This window comes from Amia ocellicauda, chromosome 7, assembly GCF_036373705.1.
Source record: "Amia ocellicauda isolate fAmiCal2 chromosome 7, fAmiCal2.hap1, whole genome shotgun sequence".
NCBI classification, from domain to species: domain Eukaryota; kingdom Metazoa; phylum Chordata; class Actinopteri; order Amiiformes; family Amiidae; genus Amia; species Amia ocellicauda.
In genome coordinates this window covers 29302340-29318462 of record NC_089856.1, presented here as the reverse complement: position 1 = coordinate 29318462, position 16123 = coordinate 29302340, and the positions used below count along the sequence as shown (strand labels likewise).

The following is a 16123-nucleotide window of genomic DNA, read 5'->3' as shown; positions in this document are numbered from 1 at the left end:
TAAACCATTATTTAAGAGAAATTATTAGCTCCATTTAAAGGCTCAATTAAGCAATGGGAAGCACAGCAGGAATTGAAAACAGTGAGGTCTTGGGACATATTGGACAGAATAATTTCTCCACCTCCCTCTTATGCTGCCGCTCCTGAAGCAGCCAGTCCATTACTCCGACACTCTGAATGTACCACTTGAGGATGGCTATGCGGTTTATAGTGAAATAATTACATAGTCATTATAGTTGCCCTCGCCATGTGTGTAATTACCTTTTACTGCGTTCTCTCACAGCCAAGGTCTTCAGAGTTCTCGGCAGTTAATCCATCTTTCAAACGCACAGTCAATGGAAGAATGCAGTTGCTTTCTAAACATTCAAATTGAAATCCATCATCAACATTTATCTTGGTTTTGGGACCTTATGAAACAGATTCTGTTGTTCTCCTGCTTTTTCCGTTTATGATGGTCAGTGGTTGCAGATGTCCGGCTCGTCTCCCTCTCTGGCACACTGAGGGCTGCCACACACAAACGCACACATTAGCTATTAACTCGCACTGCATCGCTCCCCCTGCAGCTCATTGTATAAGTTACTCATTGTGTCCTCTGCACCCCAGTGCTGTTTGCAGACCACACAGAGCATCAACCCCTGTCTAAATTCTTGCTCTAAATTGCACGTGAATGAGGATCCATGCCTACCATAAAGCACTGAAACGGCTCATTCATTCCTTCCTCCCTCATGGCATTATCCATGTTAAATCGCATCCACACCTCAATTGCACTGGTAAGAAATGGCATATAAAGAGTAAAGGTTTAACAAACAAACGCACAACCACAAAAGTACAATACAACACAGTGCAATAAGTGATGCTGTCAATTCACTTGAAATTGGTTTCTTTGTTATGGTGCAGGATCATTGCAATGGGATAGAATTATTATGGCACCTTGCACAGTAGCAACAGTAATCCAGGTTGCATGTTTCAACAGTCTTGGCAATCATAACAACAATGATAGATGATTTATGATGGTTTTTATAACCCTATTATTATTAATAATAATACTAATAATAATAATCATAGTGGCAGGAGTGCTTTCCCCTGAGCACTGCAACGCCCTGGCTCCCATGGCCACATACATAACTGCAGATCTAACCTGCCCCTGGGCTGGGCTTTCCTGCACGGTCAATCTGCACAGCACCTGTTCAGATATTCACGTTTCAGCCATTGATTCCTGCATTAATACCTTTAATCTCCCTGATACTGCCCTTGAAAGTGCTGTTCCAGGGTGGAGCACTGAAATATGATTCAAAGGAAAAGAAAGAGAGCACACAAGATTGCATAGAGACATTTTAACTCAATACAAAATAGTTTCCTGCAGTGTGTGCACTTTCTGTACTGTACTCAAGAATTAGATGACCACACTCTAATCAAATTTGGGTGTGGGACTATTCCCCCCTCACAAATCAAATCAGGGTAATTTTATTTTATTATAATTATTTATATATTTTAATTGATATTCTGACACTCTCTTAGAGCGTATCTCTTCTCCTTGTAATGGAACAATTGGAATAATTTATTCAGCCCTCATTTCTTCAAAAATAAATCTCTAGGAGTATGAGCCAATATGTTTTGGTGATCAGAAATTGGAGGTTTAACTGGAGATCCGCTGCTTCTCCGTTGAGTGGACAGTTAAAGCAAAGGAGGCTTGAGGAGGTTTAGAAAGCCAGTTTGGAGAATGTCGAAGCACAGGAAGTTATTATAATCTCTGAAAACAAGGGATCATACAAATACAGAAACAATACCCCCCCCTATCTCTTGGTTGTGAGGTTTCTCTGCCTGCTCCCCTGCTGAAGCCTGTGTAGGGCCCCTGAGGGCACCACTGCTCCTGGGTCAGATGGCTGTGCAAACGGAGCTCACAGACAATAGGCATTGACCGCGTACTGACACCGCCTGGTGCCTGCCAGCGCACACTCCTCGCTCTCTTTTCTTGTCTCTTCCTCCTTCTCTTCCACCACTCCTCCCCCTCTTTCTTCACTCTTGACTATTCTTGCAATGACTTTGTCTTCTCTCCCAGCTCCTCAGCAAGGCTATTGATCTACCATCAGCGTCTTTATCGGAGGCTTGTGAACTGCTGTGTGGACTACACTTTAAACCTTTGCACCGGACACGTTTTTACTACCTGCCCCCAATTAAAATGTATATATCATTGGTGGCCTTTTACTCCCAGAGTCCACGCAATAAATTTAATAATCAGGTGGTGCTTTCCTGTCCTGTCCGGTTATATGAATTAAGTAAATTAAGGTGTGGAGTAAATTGAGCTATAACCCAGATTACACATCTGGTATTTCTATCCGAGAGAACACATCTACTGTACTACAGTTGTAATAGACTTCTACACTAAAAGTTTAATTGCTAATAACTTGGATCCCATTCTCTGGGGAGTATATTGATTCCACCTTCCTCACTCGCCAATTAGATCTTGATCCCAGACAAACCTTTTGCTTTGCCATGCCTGTGTAGATCAAGTTTGGGGTCGATTTGTTATTACTCTGTCTTAATGGCTTCTCTGAGGATCAGGGCTGGGTTGGGAGGATTAAGGGTCCTATAATTGCACAAGCCCGTTGAGAGCAGTTTCAGCTTTTCGTCTTCTTTTCTTCCCTCTCCTAGGGACGGTCTGCTCAGTGTGTTCTTGTATTAAGTGTGATGTATTGTCCATGAAGAAGATCTTTGCACTAAATAAAAGTTGGGATCTTGCGGTGGCAGGTGGCACTGGGTGTGGGGTTCTGGCATTTTTTCCATTGAGTCTTTCTTTCCCAAAGACTTCCATTTCAAAAGGAAATGAAAGGAAACTCGAATGAGTTACTGTCCTGCCAATTCCAGTGGAGGAGATTAGCACCATCCACTATTTTTAAACTTAAATACAAATAATTCAGTTATTTAAGGATCTGGAACTCTAATAGTCAAATATTTACACTTTCATTCTATTTGTGGTTTTCAGCAATCTGTCTGTGTCTTAATGCTTTTGAAGAAATACTGCCTTCCACAGAGTTCTGTTAAGGAGCATCATGGGGGACCTCCGAGTCAAAGGATTATCCTGGTTGTCTGTGGGGCTGGACAACAGTTTCAGTAAAGCAGATTTTAATGTTATCCAATCCATTTGCTGGATTTTCCTCATAATCCAGTATAAAATTTTGATATTGATTCAGTTATCAAAATAATTAAGCACCTAGTTGTGGCAGTGTTCTTCAGGGACACTCACTGGGACCATAGTACTCAGCGCTGCTTCTGTGGGGCCACAAAATCCTCTGGTTTTCATGCTACTTGATCTCTGTTTGCTTAACTGTTACCGTATGAATCTGCTCAACTTACTCAAGTGTTGTTAATTGTTCGCCATTGTAGTAGTTTTCCGAGCGGCTGCTCCTGTCTAAGCCCTGAAGCCCTGTGTTCTGTGTTTGCCCACAGATGTATGGCAGGTATACCCAGGAGCTGGGGGTATATGCCAAGGAGGAAGCAGCACGATTGCGGGAGGAGGGAACATTGCGGAGGGTGACCTGCGAGAGGAGCCGGTCTGCAGAGCTGCTGGAGTACGACAAGGGCCGCTGCGCCAAGTGCCGCAGTAAGTGACAATGCTCAGGGGCACCAAATAGAGGGGCGACGGGTATAAGAGGTGCTAGGGGATATAAAGATGTTTTTTGGTGGCAGGAGTGGGATTGAAATAAGTTAGGGGCTGGGGAGATGGAGACTGTGGTGATCACAACCCTATCAAGACCCTTTTGGAGTGCCTGCTCAGTGTCTGCAGCATCCATTACACAGCAGACACTTTGTTTGACATTTGCAGAAAGCTTGTATTAAAATTTTGTTACACTGAAAAATGTATAATAATATCGTTTGTTTCATATAATGTATCCATGCAAGAACATTAAGTGGACAAAAGTAAGTTGCAGTGTTAATGAATTCATGTATTTCTGTATTGCTCAGATAAGGAAATCCTGTCTATAGACTTGAAGGTTAAAATCGGGGCACAGTTTATGAATGTGTTTGTGTTGGGGGGGTGTTTCCTTTTCATGTCTGAAAACACACAGTGACTGCAGTCTGCCCTCCCTGCCCCAACACCCCCCCCCCCCATTCTTGATGGGGAGACCCCTGCAGTCCAGGCCAGGAAACCAGGGACTCCCTTGCCTCCTGAGCCCCGCTGCCCATTGTCGCCACCATAGAGGAAACCAATCAAGTACCTATTGCACAAACAAAGCTTCCTATTGGCGCCAGCGCAGCCAAAACATCCCTTCAGGCGCACACGCCAAACACCGGACTCGGAAAGTCATAGCGCAACAGTTTTTGTTATTACCGTCGCTGGGTATCGGGCATTTATTACTGGCCACACCTAAAGGCCTATTGTTTAGCAAATTTAGCAAAAACATCAATAAAACATTGTTACAATTGAGCTGTCATGCACAGCCCTGCATTTTTAAGTGGTGCTGAAGAGTGGTATTGTTGTTTTCTTCTACTGACCGTGTTCTTCAAGTGGTGGACCTGACAGGCTGGTCTGTGTGATGATAGTGACATTGTGATGTTCACTCACAGCTAATGAAGGGAGGTTATTGCTAATTCTACAGTGGACTCATATTTTTGTAAGACACAAACTGCTCTAAAGTTCCTGATCTTCATTTCATGCATGGTTGTTGTGATATTAGATCTCCTAGCATTGCGTTTGAAAGCCTAGGTCTATTTTAAAATCGTTTTGGGTGCTGGATCTGTGTTTGTTCCTACTGCATTGTAAATGTGTCCACATCCTGGATAATACAAACACTACAGTGTCGAGTTAAGCCCTGCTGCCACAGCACGCTTTCACCATTAGAGGGAGGTGGTGGATAGAAAACTGACAGATGGAAATTCTTTAATTTCCATTTTTTTGCATTTTGCAGGCTTTTTCTTTTTCTTATGGGTGATTGATTATGTGTGGGTGAAGGTTTAAAGTATGGTTCTGAATGATAATAGTGAAACAAATGGTAGTAATCAAGTTTGGACTGAAAAAGGCTGTAGGTTTCTATCTCCAGAGGACCGAGCAGCAGTACAGTGAGGAACATTTCAGAAACGCACCTCTGGACCAATCCATTATAATGTTGTTTAAATGCATCTCAAGCATATGTAAAAATTATACAAAGTTCTGCATCCCTGCACTTTCCTTTATTGACCTGTGCTTGTACAAACAAAAAAGGGGGAAAACAAATAATTTGCATAAATTTACATTAGCCAATTTGCCTTCTAGTTAAATATATTTTCCTTGACTGTTTTCCGATGTTTCTCTAACTCCTACTCCTGGGATTGTTTCCATGCACCCCCGTTCCACCTAGACTAATGCTATTCTCAAGTGGGAGTCTAAACTGCACCCAGTTTCCACACTTTAGCTCCTTGCAATGCCTTGTGTGTGCACAGAGCGCCCTCTACTGTTCATCTGCTGCCGCTGAATCTTAATTGTCTTTAATGCCCACATGGCTGTCTCTCTCTATCCTTCTCATTTTTCATGGCTCACGTTTAGCATTTGCTCAGGGGCAGCCATTCACAGCCTCTTAAACGGTGTGCTTTACTGCTCACATGTTACTGATAATCTGTTTTCTTGCTTCTTGCTGAACAGATGAATCACTTTAATGGCTTGTTTTTGTTGCATTTTTCCCCCCCAAAGTCTATACTGTAATTCTTTTAATTTAAGTAGCTTTCACTCAGTAAAAGTGGGCATTTTTTTTCTCTTCTCTGAAAAGAAGTAAAATCAAATGTGTAGGTGTAGCATTCAGTGTCTGTAATGAGTTTTATCTATCTTTATTATAGCATTTCATCATGACATCTTAGATCAGGGACGTAAAACTGAATGAAAACCCAAATGAAGATCTGTGGTCCTGTTCTGAGGAAAGGTTTGATGCATCCTGTGCCTGTTCACCTCAAGATAACCGCTTTTCCACTTCAATCTTCAAATATTCTTTTAAATCACATGCCACAAGCCTTCAACTATAAAATATACTGCTTGTTGTGAAGTGAGAGCTTGGAGTTTTTCTGAATGTTTTTTCAAATCCTCCCCCCCCCCCCCAACCTATTCAAAAAAGCTTTTTCTTGCGTGATGTCATCGCTACAAACTGAGAAGGAATACATGTGTCCATCATACGTGTGCGTCTCTCTCTGTATATGTCTCTGTCTCTCCATCTGTGCCAACCCTGGAAACTCTGCTGGACTGATTTTAATTGGTTTTACAGATGTTTAAGTTGTGTTAGAAACCGAGACTTCGTGGGAGAGAGAGCAGCAGCCCGTTTGGCCCTTCACAAACGGCGCTGTCCCCACCGGCCGACAGTCCACCTAGACTGAGACCCTCCACCCCTTCTGCAGCACAGCTCTCCTGTCTGCCTGCTCCGAGGCGTGAGGTGTTTAAGGAGATATTGATATCTCGGGAGACGTGGTTCTGTAACTATAATAGCTTTTGCTTCGGGCTTTGCTTATTGGAGTTTACAAGCAGCAGTTTCCATGGCAACCGCTGGAAGTGTCTTTTAAGAACCTTAGTGATGCTTTGTTTCCTAGCAGCGGTTGGCAATCATGGCATAACATTCTGGCGAGGTGGGGGGTGAAAAAAGCGAGATGGAGGGACATTGATTTAAATGCAGGAGAGCTGCATCCGATTTCTAATTGAACATTCAGACCTGTGCTCATTAACATGTTGACTTCATTAATACTGAAAACAGTAAATAAGAGCACTTTTATAGAAGCGATGAATGCATATTGAACACTCAATCGCTGAAGCTTGTGATATTTACGATGTTCTGGCAAGTTAAATACTAAAATGAAGCTACAAGGAGTAGGTACTGATGCATGCCAGGTCTCTATAGAGGTGAACAGATGATTATTAGTACCTCTGACTTCAAATGTAGCTAACTCACATTTTAAGGGATAAAACAAATTTCTTCAGCTGTTTGATGGTATGGAGTGCACTACAGATTAGAGTTTCAGACCCACTCGAGTGTAGTCACTTAAAATGACTTGATGATAATTAAATAAGTAAATCAATCTCTGCCAGCAGCCGTCTTGATGTGATCAGCGCATCTTAAGGAGCTGGGATTGTGGGTGACTGTGCTGACCCCTTGTGACGTGTTGGACAAATCCAGTAGCGAGTGGGGGCACCATTCAAGCCACCAGCTGTAATTACTGTGAAGTGCCTTGGGTATCTCTCGGTGCTTCGTCCGCTTCTAATTTTACAGCGCATCGTTAATGTAGCGACACCATCGCTCCCCTTATAATTAACTTTGGTATCTTGCTTTGGGATCAGCCTCCGTGAGTTTCCCTTGTTTCAGAATGGAACGGTGTGGAAGATTTGTCTTTATCCTCCTGTATTGCTGATTACACACGGCAGCACCACCAGTGGAAGGAGGAAGGGGAGAAAAGTCAGTTTCTCATTCCTCCTGGGTGGTCATATATTGATCAACTATTGAGTTGAGACATGAAAGGGGGGAGGGGAGAATAACACCATGTAAGATCTTGTTGTGGAAATGAGGGGTACACACGCAGTGCATTATGTGTAGAGTCTGTGATGTACTTCCTCCCCCTCAGTGTTAATACTGATTCGATTTTTGGAGGAGTTTCTTTTAGTTTAGAGGGAATCATATACACCTGACTCATTTCAGAGCCTTCTCCTTGCTCTCCCTGGGTCTGGGAAACACTCATTAAACACAATTGCATGAATCTGTGTTGTAGTTCAAGTGTTGCGCAACAGAGCGTGTGGGTTTACAATTTACATTGAATTTTTGAATTTTATGCAAGGGTACACCGATTAATAAAGGGAAGTGATTAAGGCTTGGGGAAAAGTTTGATTGGTTCATGGTTGACAGATTTTCTTTTACCTGCTATTATAGCATACAAGTAATCTCTGGGCAGTAGGACCTCTTCCTGTTTCTGTGGAACACCAACTTTGTGGTGGAAGGTGACATTAAATCTAGTAAAAGAAGGTGTCTGTTTTATGTCTTCTCATAATTTCCTGTTGGTTGACACACTTCATAGAGACAAGGACTGGGTAAAATATCCTCAGCCTCTCTGTCTGCTCTTCTCTACTGGTTGTCCCTCTCCCTGCAGTCTAGGTGACCAGTTTCGCTCATGTTGTTTTTTTTCTCCAAAAACATGACAAAGCTCGTATTCAGCAAAATTCAAATGAGCCCTGTGAGTAATGCAGGCAGCGTTTTTTGGAGAGGGAGTTGGAAAGAGACTGCAAAGCTGCTCTTCTGCTATAAACTAAATAAATATTAAAAAAAAAAAAAAAAAAAAAAAAAAAAGAGGCCTTGAATAAGATACAGAATATTATGGCACATTTTTACAGAGAAAGCAATACACTCCTTTGCATGTTATTCAAGACCTTGTGTTTTATTTTGTGTATGTTTTTTATTTTTTTTACTCCAAGTGTGTATGTGTTCATGCACGGGGCTGTGGCTTTATAGTTGCTTTATCTTCTCAATGCCCCATTATCAGGTTGTCAAGTGCCAGAGATACATGGGTGTAATTATGCGTTTAAATGACATCCCCGCAGCGGAATATAGGGGCCCTAACCTCTTTTTTTCCCCATAAATCTACCCTAATAACCCCGACCCACTGCTCAACTGCCAAGATAATAGCGAGAGAGCTACGCTTGTCACCCTGTTGACGCGGCAGGCATATCAATCGGGGGGGGGGGGCGGCTGCTCCCAGCACTGATGCAGCCGGGTCTGGGCCCAGGGTCGTGGGTGGAGGAATTGGATCATGTGTGTTAGGCGATTCGAATCTTCTGAAGCCAGTTTTCTATCTACATTGACACATCCACACAGTCAAATGGCACTGTAAGTATACTGGGGTTTGAAATCCAATCCAAAATCCAGATGCTTTCATTGGTCTCGTAAAATCATTACCTACGTTAGACCTGGGGAAGGGTTGAATTGATGCAGTTTAGACAATAATTAGTTCAGTTAACTAAGCAAGAGCTCTAGGGAAATGAAACCAAAAGACCTGAAAGATCTGAAGAAGATTTAATGATGTTTGAAGATGTGATTCACAGCTGCGGGATCATACCTCAGCATATGTCTTTATCAGCACAACTACCAACCACACAAAAAAAAAATCTCAGTTGTTGTGAACAGTAGTGCAGAAATTCAGAAATGGCGTAATCCTTTCTCAGTACTATTGAAACAATGACATTCTTGGATGGATTAAATAGGCTTGAATCTTGGCCTGGCACTTGAATGAGAGTGTCACCAAATCTTTTTCTTTTTTCCCTCATCTTCTCTCTGATCACCGGCCAGAGAGATTCTCCAGAGTGGCGTAGATAAACCCTTCTTGATTGACTGCAAACAAGCAAACAACCAACAAAAGCCCACAGGTTCTCTTCAACAGATGCCGCAGATCTCTCTCTCTCTGCCACTCGAATTTTAAGCAGAGGAAACACTTCTGTCTCCGTCACAACAAGGACATTCTGGTGCTGGGAACTTGCTGGTCAGTGTTTGCTTTTCTCTTTCCCCTGCGGAGCGAGGGGTGTCATTATTGCTCAGCCCCTCCGTTACAAGCCCATGACAGCTCTGCTCCAGTACTCTAACCCGAGGGGAACGCGTTCAAACCCAGATGCCACCGATGGAGAAGCTTACTAAAAATGCACCGGGAGCAAAGTTTGCATCACAATTTATTTTTCAACTTTGAGAGGATTAGAGCCTTTATAAGATTCCCCCCCACTGCCACCAACTCCAAATGCTTCGTTACAGCCTCGCTCTTGCTTCCTTGACTAGCCCCCCACTCTGGGAACTCCAAGCCAATGCCTTTTCCATCACCATCAAAGCCAAACCCATGCACGTGTGGGTGAGCAGGAGCCTCTCGGGGTCCTAGCAGTGCCCACTGCGGAGGACTGATTAATAGGGCTGCCAGCCTTCCATGTAAATTCCTGCTTGAACTACGTGCCTCTAAAATGTCTCGCTGTGCCGACGAAACAAGCGGATTAACGGTGTAATTGACTTCTGTGAACCTCACTTAACTCCGGTGGCACACAGTCTACCTCATCATTGCTGAATATGCTGGGCGGAGGCTGACAGCAATATAAATAGCGTCTTTTTGAAGGGATGAGTTTAATATCCCAATTTTTACCTTTTTGAATTCTGTGGATTTGTGATTTTCCATGTAGGGACCACATCCTCCTTACAATGACAATCCTACCACGGCTAGAAAGCGAAGAGGGCTCGTTCCAGCTTCATCAGATAACGAAGATCTAATTAAGAAATAGACAACGTTGCACAGTTTTAATTACAACTGGGATGGCAGGTAGAAACGTCTGAAATGAATGTTGCAGGCTGCCAGCCCAGTAGACTGAATGGATTCTGGAGCAATGATTACTTAGGATTGTATGCATCTCTCTCGCTCTTCTCTCTGCTCTCTCCTCGCTCCCTCTCTCTCTTCCATTCCCCCTACCGGTCAGAGCTGACAGACCCGGCCTGCTTGTTCACAGTTCATTAGTGGACCTGCAAATGCAGATCGCGTCGTCCTCTTTACCAAGAAGATAAAGGACACAGGGCAATTAAAGCTGGCTAATAGAGCTAGGTGTTATTAAGTACAGGACTAATAAAGCAGGGATCTGGGAGCAGTCACCAAAAACCCTGCTTTCTTTTAAGCACTAATGGTATGAAACTCTCCTGTAATTAACTGTACATCAGATTCCAGCTCCCTGTGCCTTTATTTTTTTGTGAAGGGGTTTAGGGAGGGTTTAAATAAATGTTATTTGTATATTCACTTCACATTTGTCCTAGTTTATTTCATTCTCTGCATTGAAGTTTTGCGGAGGAAAACAAAGACCCTAACTCTGAAGCTTATGTACCCCCTCTGGCGAGTCACATCTTTCTGACCACTGTGTTGTGGCCAAAATAATTTGTATTCTACGGGAATCCTATTGAGTATTTCTAGATCCTGGGACTAAAAAGCACTGAGTGAAGGAAGTAGCTTGATAAATCTCTTTCTGAAGGGTTTGCTGTGCCTTTGCGCTGTTCTGGAAAGTAATTGATATTTTTTTTGATGTTTTAATATATCAAATGAGCCAGGGAAATGCGTGGGCGATGTCAGTGATGGATATTAGCTGCCAGGGCTGTGGAGAGGGAGGGGATTTCACTGTGTTTGCACCCCAGTTTCCTCATCTGTGGAGAAAAAAAAAAAAAAAAAGGCTTTAACTGTGAAAGGAACAAAACTGTACATTTGAAGCACACATTTCCAACTGTCATAGTTAAATATCCCCAGAAGATGTTACTGTAGTCATCTGTTCATATAGAGGAGATCTGTGGGTTTCGTTAGGTGGATGCAGTTAGAATGAGAGAAGACAATTCAGCTTCAAAAGTAATAATCCACATTGTGAAACGGAAAAGCTATTTGGGTTAGGTAGCCAGCCATGTGTCAATCATGTTTCGACAAAACTTGTTTAGTAAGTGGGCATGGCAAGACATTGAAGGAATATCTTCACCCTACAAAGTTTTTTTTTTTTTTTTTTTTTTTATTCCTCTTTCATGGCACATACTTTACTGCACATTTTTAATCGGCAACTCCGTAATTGCATAACACCTTTCTAGTAATGTGTCCCTATCTTGTCTGCATGAGTTTATCTACCAGTCATACCACCCTTTACAATATCTTAGAGAAATCGTGTAATGATCAGTACACTCAAATAACTGCCAACATGGAATTACCAGCTAATCAACAAAGTGTTTACTCTTTCTGAGCGTGCAGTTAACATCTGCTGTAGTACCAACACGCTTCAGTAGGGGGCAAAGCCTGACTTTGGAAGAAGAAGAAGAAAAAAAACAATTGTAAACCTGAGTAATTGACTCTGACAAACCAGTGTGCTACAGTTAGTGTTGTGTTTAAAAGCTTCGAACGCCTAATCTACAGATGACAGTTTAAGCAAACAAATGTTTGAGTGGGTGACTGTGTGTAGTGCTAACTGGAACACAGCCTGGAGAGCATGCTAGAACTTCAACTTTTGAAATCGTTTTTGAAGTGGAATAAACCGTTATTTAAAATGGTTAGAAGACGCATCGCAGGCACAAGTGTCTTATACTCCCTTCTCAATCTCTCTCATTGTGTACCTTAGAATCAGTGTCTTCAAGCCACTTACTTTTACATCCGTTTTTGCTATCACATTTCATTATGTAAGAAGAAGGAAGCACTACAATTAAACAGCAAATGGAGCTGGATCAACTCGGCGAATGCTCGGGTCAGCTCGTCAGAAGCCAGGAAACAGACTTGACTTTTGCATTGTGTCGTTGGTCATACTCTTTTATAATGTTGTAACTCCTCCAGTGATCAGAGGGGCTAGGAGAGGAAGGGAAGAGCTTCTGATATTTAAAATAAATTTAACAAGGAACACCGTTTTGGTAAGCTGCTCTTATATAAACCCAACCCAAGGCTATTTCTGTTCAGTACTTTGTCACGCTGCACCGATTAGTTATATAACAGTCTCTTATTGGTCTTCGATTACAAACGGGTTTTTAGTTTTTCGGACACTTTATTATTTTTATTTTTATTTTTATTTTTTTTTAAGAATTTGCTGCCCTACTCCACAAAGATCCTGTCACGATGGACAATACTGACCTTTTCTAATAATAAGTTAAGAAAACTATAAGATGACAAAGGCCATTTGGCCCATTAGACCTTGCCATTTCCCTCTGACATAAGTGATTGTATCTCAGCGCCAAGTTAAAGAGCATTGGTGCAGACAGGATGCAATTTGAAATGCTTTAAGCTGTAATGTGCTTTTTTTATATAAATACTCTCATTAATCTGTTCATTAGGTTTAGCTAACATTTACCTTGCCTACTCGAGAGAGGGAGGGAGGCAAGAATGCCACCAGGCGTTCATTAAGATTTTGATCAATCCAGTGATTTGCAAGATGAATTTGTAGAACGAAGAAAGCGGTTGTCAGTGTATGTGTCAGAATAATGACTGGCTCATCCTCAGCAGACAAAGAGCCCCTTGTCCACCATCTCTCTGACCCTCATTGCAGGAATGTATTTTATTGATGTATTTATTTGTTTAATTGCCATGCAGTAATGAGTGCTTTGCTATTTGGAGAGCAGGGGTGTGATTGATTTCTAGCCAAGGCTCTTCCAACATTCGCTCAGCAGGTGAAGGCCATTAGCAGACTGGAAACCACTATGCAGAAGGTGATTGCTAGTCCAGGTGTGTTTTCTGCAGATTTGAACAGAACAAGAACCATGCACACGCACACACAAGGCTGGATTTATCCACAGCTACTGCCAGTGCTGGACCATATCTGCCTAATGCTTGAATGTCTGGAAGTACCGGATACTGACTGTTTGAGACCGTTAATTTATTGTGTTTGGTGGCTTTCTCTAAATCAGGGCCATGCATTTTTAATTATTTCCATTTAGGTGTGTTGAGCTTGACTGCAGTTGGGAATAACAGAAAATGCATGGAAACAAGTTCATTCTTATAACTGATCCTTGCAACCAAGAGAATCTGCAAACGTGTCCAAGCCCAACCAAAGCGGCGTTCCCGGTCCCCTCTGGGAGTGAACTGCTAAATCCTATTCCTCATCCAGGGAATAACGTAGCCCACCACAATTATAGCCTCTGCCCCACAGTGGAAATTGCCTTGAAGATCGATGGAGCAGAAACCATTGATTCTGTTTCTCAAATTGCCTGTAAGAGGAGCACAACAACTTGTGTTACTTCTCATGTAGCAGGTTCACAAAATAGACCAATGTTTTCCATGCTTGCATTCCAGCCTAGGTTCCCTTATTTGGGTTTTATTCTTCCAAAACTTAAATTGAAACGGAGAACGTCAGGCAATAAATCAGTGTTCCGCACTTGGCTGTGGAGTGGCAGTAGCCTGCTTGCACTGATTCCCTCAATTCAGTCGTATTACAGTCGGCAACGCACCTCAAACAGAGCGGAAAAAATAAGCAATTTAAAGTACGGCTCTACAATGGATTATTCTGTAATAAATTTTGTTAAACGTACTCACCCATGATGGATACATAAAATATTAACACCTACATACCGCACTCACTTTACACAAGCTTACAGCTCTGAATCAAAATCTGTATTCCTTTGAAAAGAAAAGCATTAGTTTTAGTAGAGTTAACTTGAAGTGGAATATAGAACATGAGGTAAAAGATGCTCTCGAAATACAGCGTTCAGACATGTTGGCAAAGTGCAGCTGTCACTGAGCTCACTGTGGAACAGATACATGCGATGTAGCATCTACCCCAGGGGCTGGAATGTACAGAGAAGGCTGGTTTTTGTGCTTCAGTTCTTTAAGACAGGAATACCCTCTCCCGTTATTCTCCATCACTGGTTTCTTGTAAACCTGAAGTGTTAGTTTTATTACTGGAAACTTTTCAGACTCTGCCATTCCTCCCCTCCTCCCCCCGACACACACAAAGTCTCCTTTGTTTTCATAGGTCTCCTTGGGCTGCCCCTATGCACATTGCAGCTTCTAATTCTGGATACATAGTCATCATTTAGGTCAAGGGTGAGTCTAGGCCTTCCGGAAATCTCTCTTATCCAAGTGCTTGCAGTGAGGAGACTTTGCCAAGTATAACACAGAGCAGACAGAAACTTTGCACTATCTTGTATGTCTTCTATGTATGGAAGTATAAAATACTTGTCCTTGTGCATCATGCTGATCCTCTCACAGGAAGTGACATGCAAACAAACAAAGGTCTTCTGGGGAAAATGGGACATTTAGTTTCAGGCTTTTAACAGTTTTAATTTAGGCAGCGCTCTACACCCATGTAGTAATGTAAGGAGGAGGAAGAGAACCTATCCCATCATGCTTTTCCAGCGGCCTGTGTGGAGGGGTGTAGCACTTGCCCTCCTTCACTATGTTTTTTTTTTTTTCTTCCTTCTCTGGTGTTGACATGAGTTTGTGTTGTAGCAGAAAAGGCAGGTATTGATTTTCAACTCGTTATGAACTCATTAACGAGGCAGAGCCCTGAGATCACAGCCAGGCAGACGTCTGCGAGCGAGCAGGGGCAGAGGGGGGCCATTTTATTTTAGCGCAGCTGCTGAATTCACGCATCCTTTTCATTACAACATTTTGACAAGCGTTGAGAGGTTTTAATCTTGAATTAAGTGCGTAGTCTTAAATGATGACTCAATCCACCACTGGCAACAGTAGATCATTAAGATGAAGAGAAATTGTAGGAAAGTAACTGCACGGCATCATTCTGATCGAAATCATTCCAGTTGACTGCCCCTAAGCCAAACACCTTTATTGGACTATCACGGGCCTCAACCCTTCACCTTTTTATCCCCCTTTCTTACACATTGTAGTGACGGGAGCTCATAATCTGTCAGCCCAGAAAGTGTCATGTTGGCAGAACAGTCTGTCTCGGGAACGCAAACAAACTAGGACAGCCTATAATAAGTGCACAGAATGATGTTCAGCAGGGGTAGTACAGTACTGGCCATAGCATGATTTTTTTTGGTGGCTTCCCTCACAATGGAGTTAATAATATGCAGTGCCGTGTCGGTGGTATGGCTCGTAGGCACTGGGCTCTTTTAAGCTGCTACCTGCAAGCCAATACATTTGTCATTCTATTCTTATTCATGTATAAAGTTGAGGACCGTGATTGCACAATTGCACTTCATCAGTCCTTGTTCTGCATGACAGATGAGCAGGATTGATTGGTTAATTAGGATGTAATTTGCAGAAATTCTTTAGGAGGTCTGCTCCGTGTGGGGTGCAGGTTGCCCCTGGGCTGGCTCCCGGCAGGCTGGGGACCCAACTGTGCCCAAGTGCTGCAGGAGCAGATGGGACCTCAGAGGCAGGTGTGATGTCATTAGGGACGCCGCATGGCATCCAGGGTCACCATGGATACAGCACTAGCTCGTTCCGCTCTGCTCTGCTCTCCTTTTCTCTTTTGATCTGTCTTGGTTTCTTTCTCCATTTTTCACGCTTTTTTTTTTTTTTTCCTTCCTTTTCTCAGTCTTTCCACATTTACTTATCCCTCTTTCTCTCTTCCTCTCTCCCTTTCTTCCTCCCCTTCGAGGTGACAGATTTGCTGTTGGTCGCGATCGGGGGAGCAGGGGCATGAGACAGACAAATTAGTTGTCATGGAAACGGCAAGAGCCGAAAGATGACAAGATTTAGCC

General features: G+C 42.7%; 1 protein-coding gene across 2 annotated transcripts in view; it reads left to right on the top strand.

The window, feature by feature from the left end:
• The window catches only part of LOC136753166 (chloride channel protein 2), a 177411-nt gene that overhangs the window by 46638 nt on the left and 114650 nt on the right, over positions 1 to 16123 (top strand). For both annotated transcript variants that reach the window (XM_066709052.1, XM_066709051.1), the window contains exon 2: positions 3447 to 3600. In XM_066709052.1, coding sequence (XP_066565149.1) covers positions 3447 to 3600 — 154 coding nt within the window. The remainder of the gene's footprint in view (positions 1 to 3446; positions 3601 to 16123) is intronic.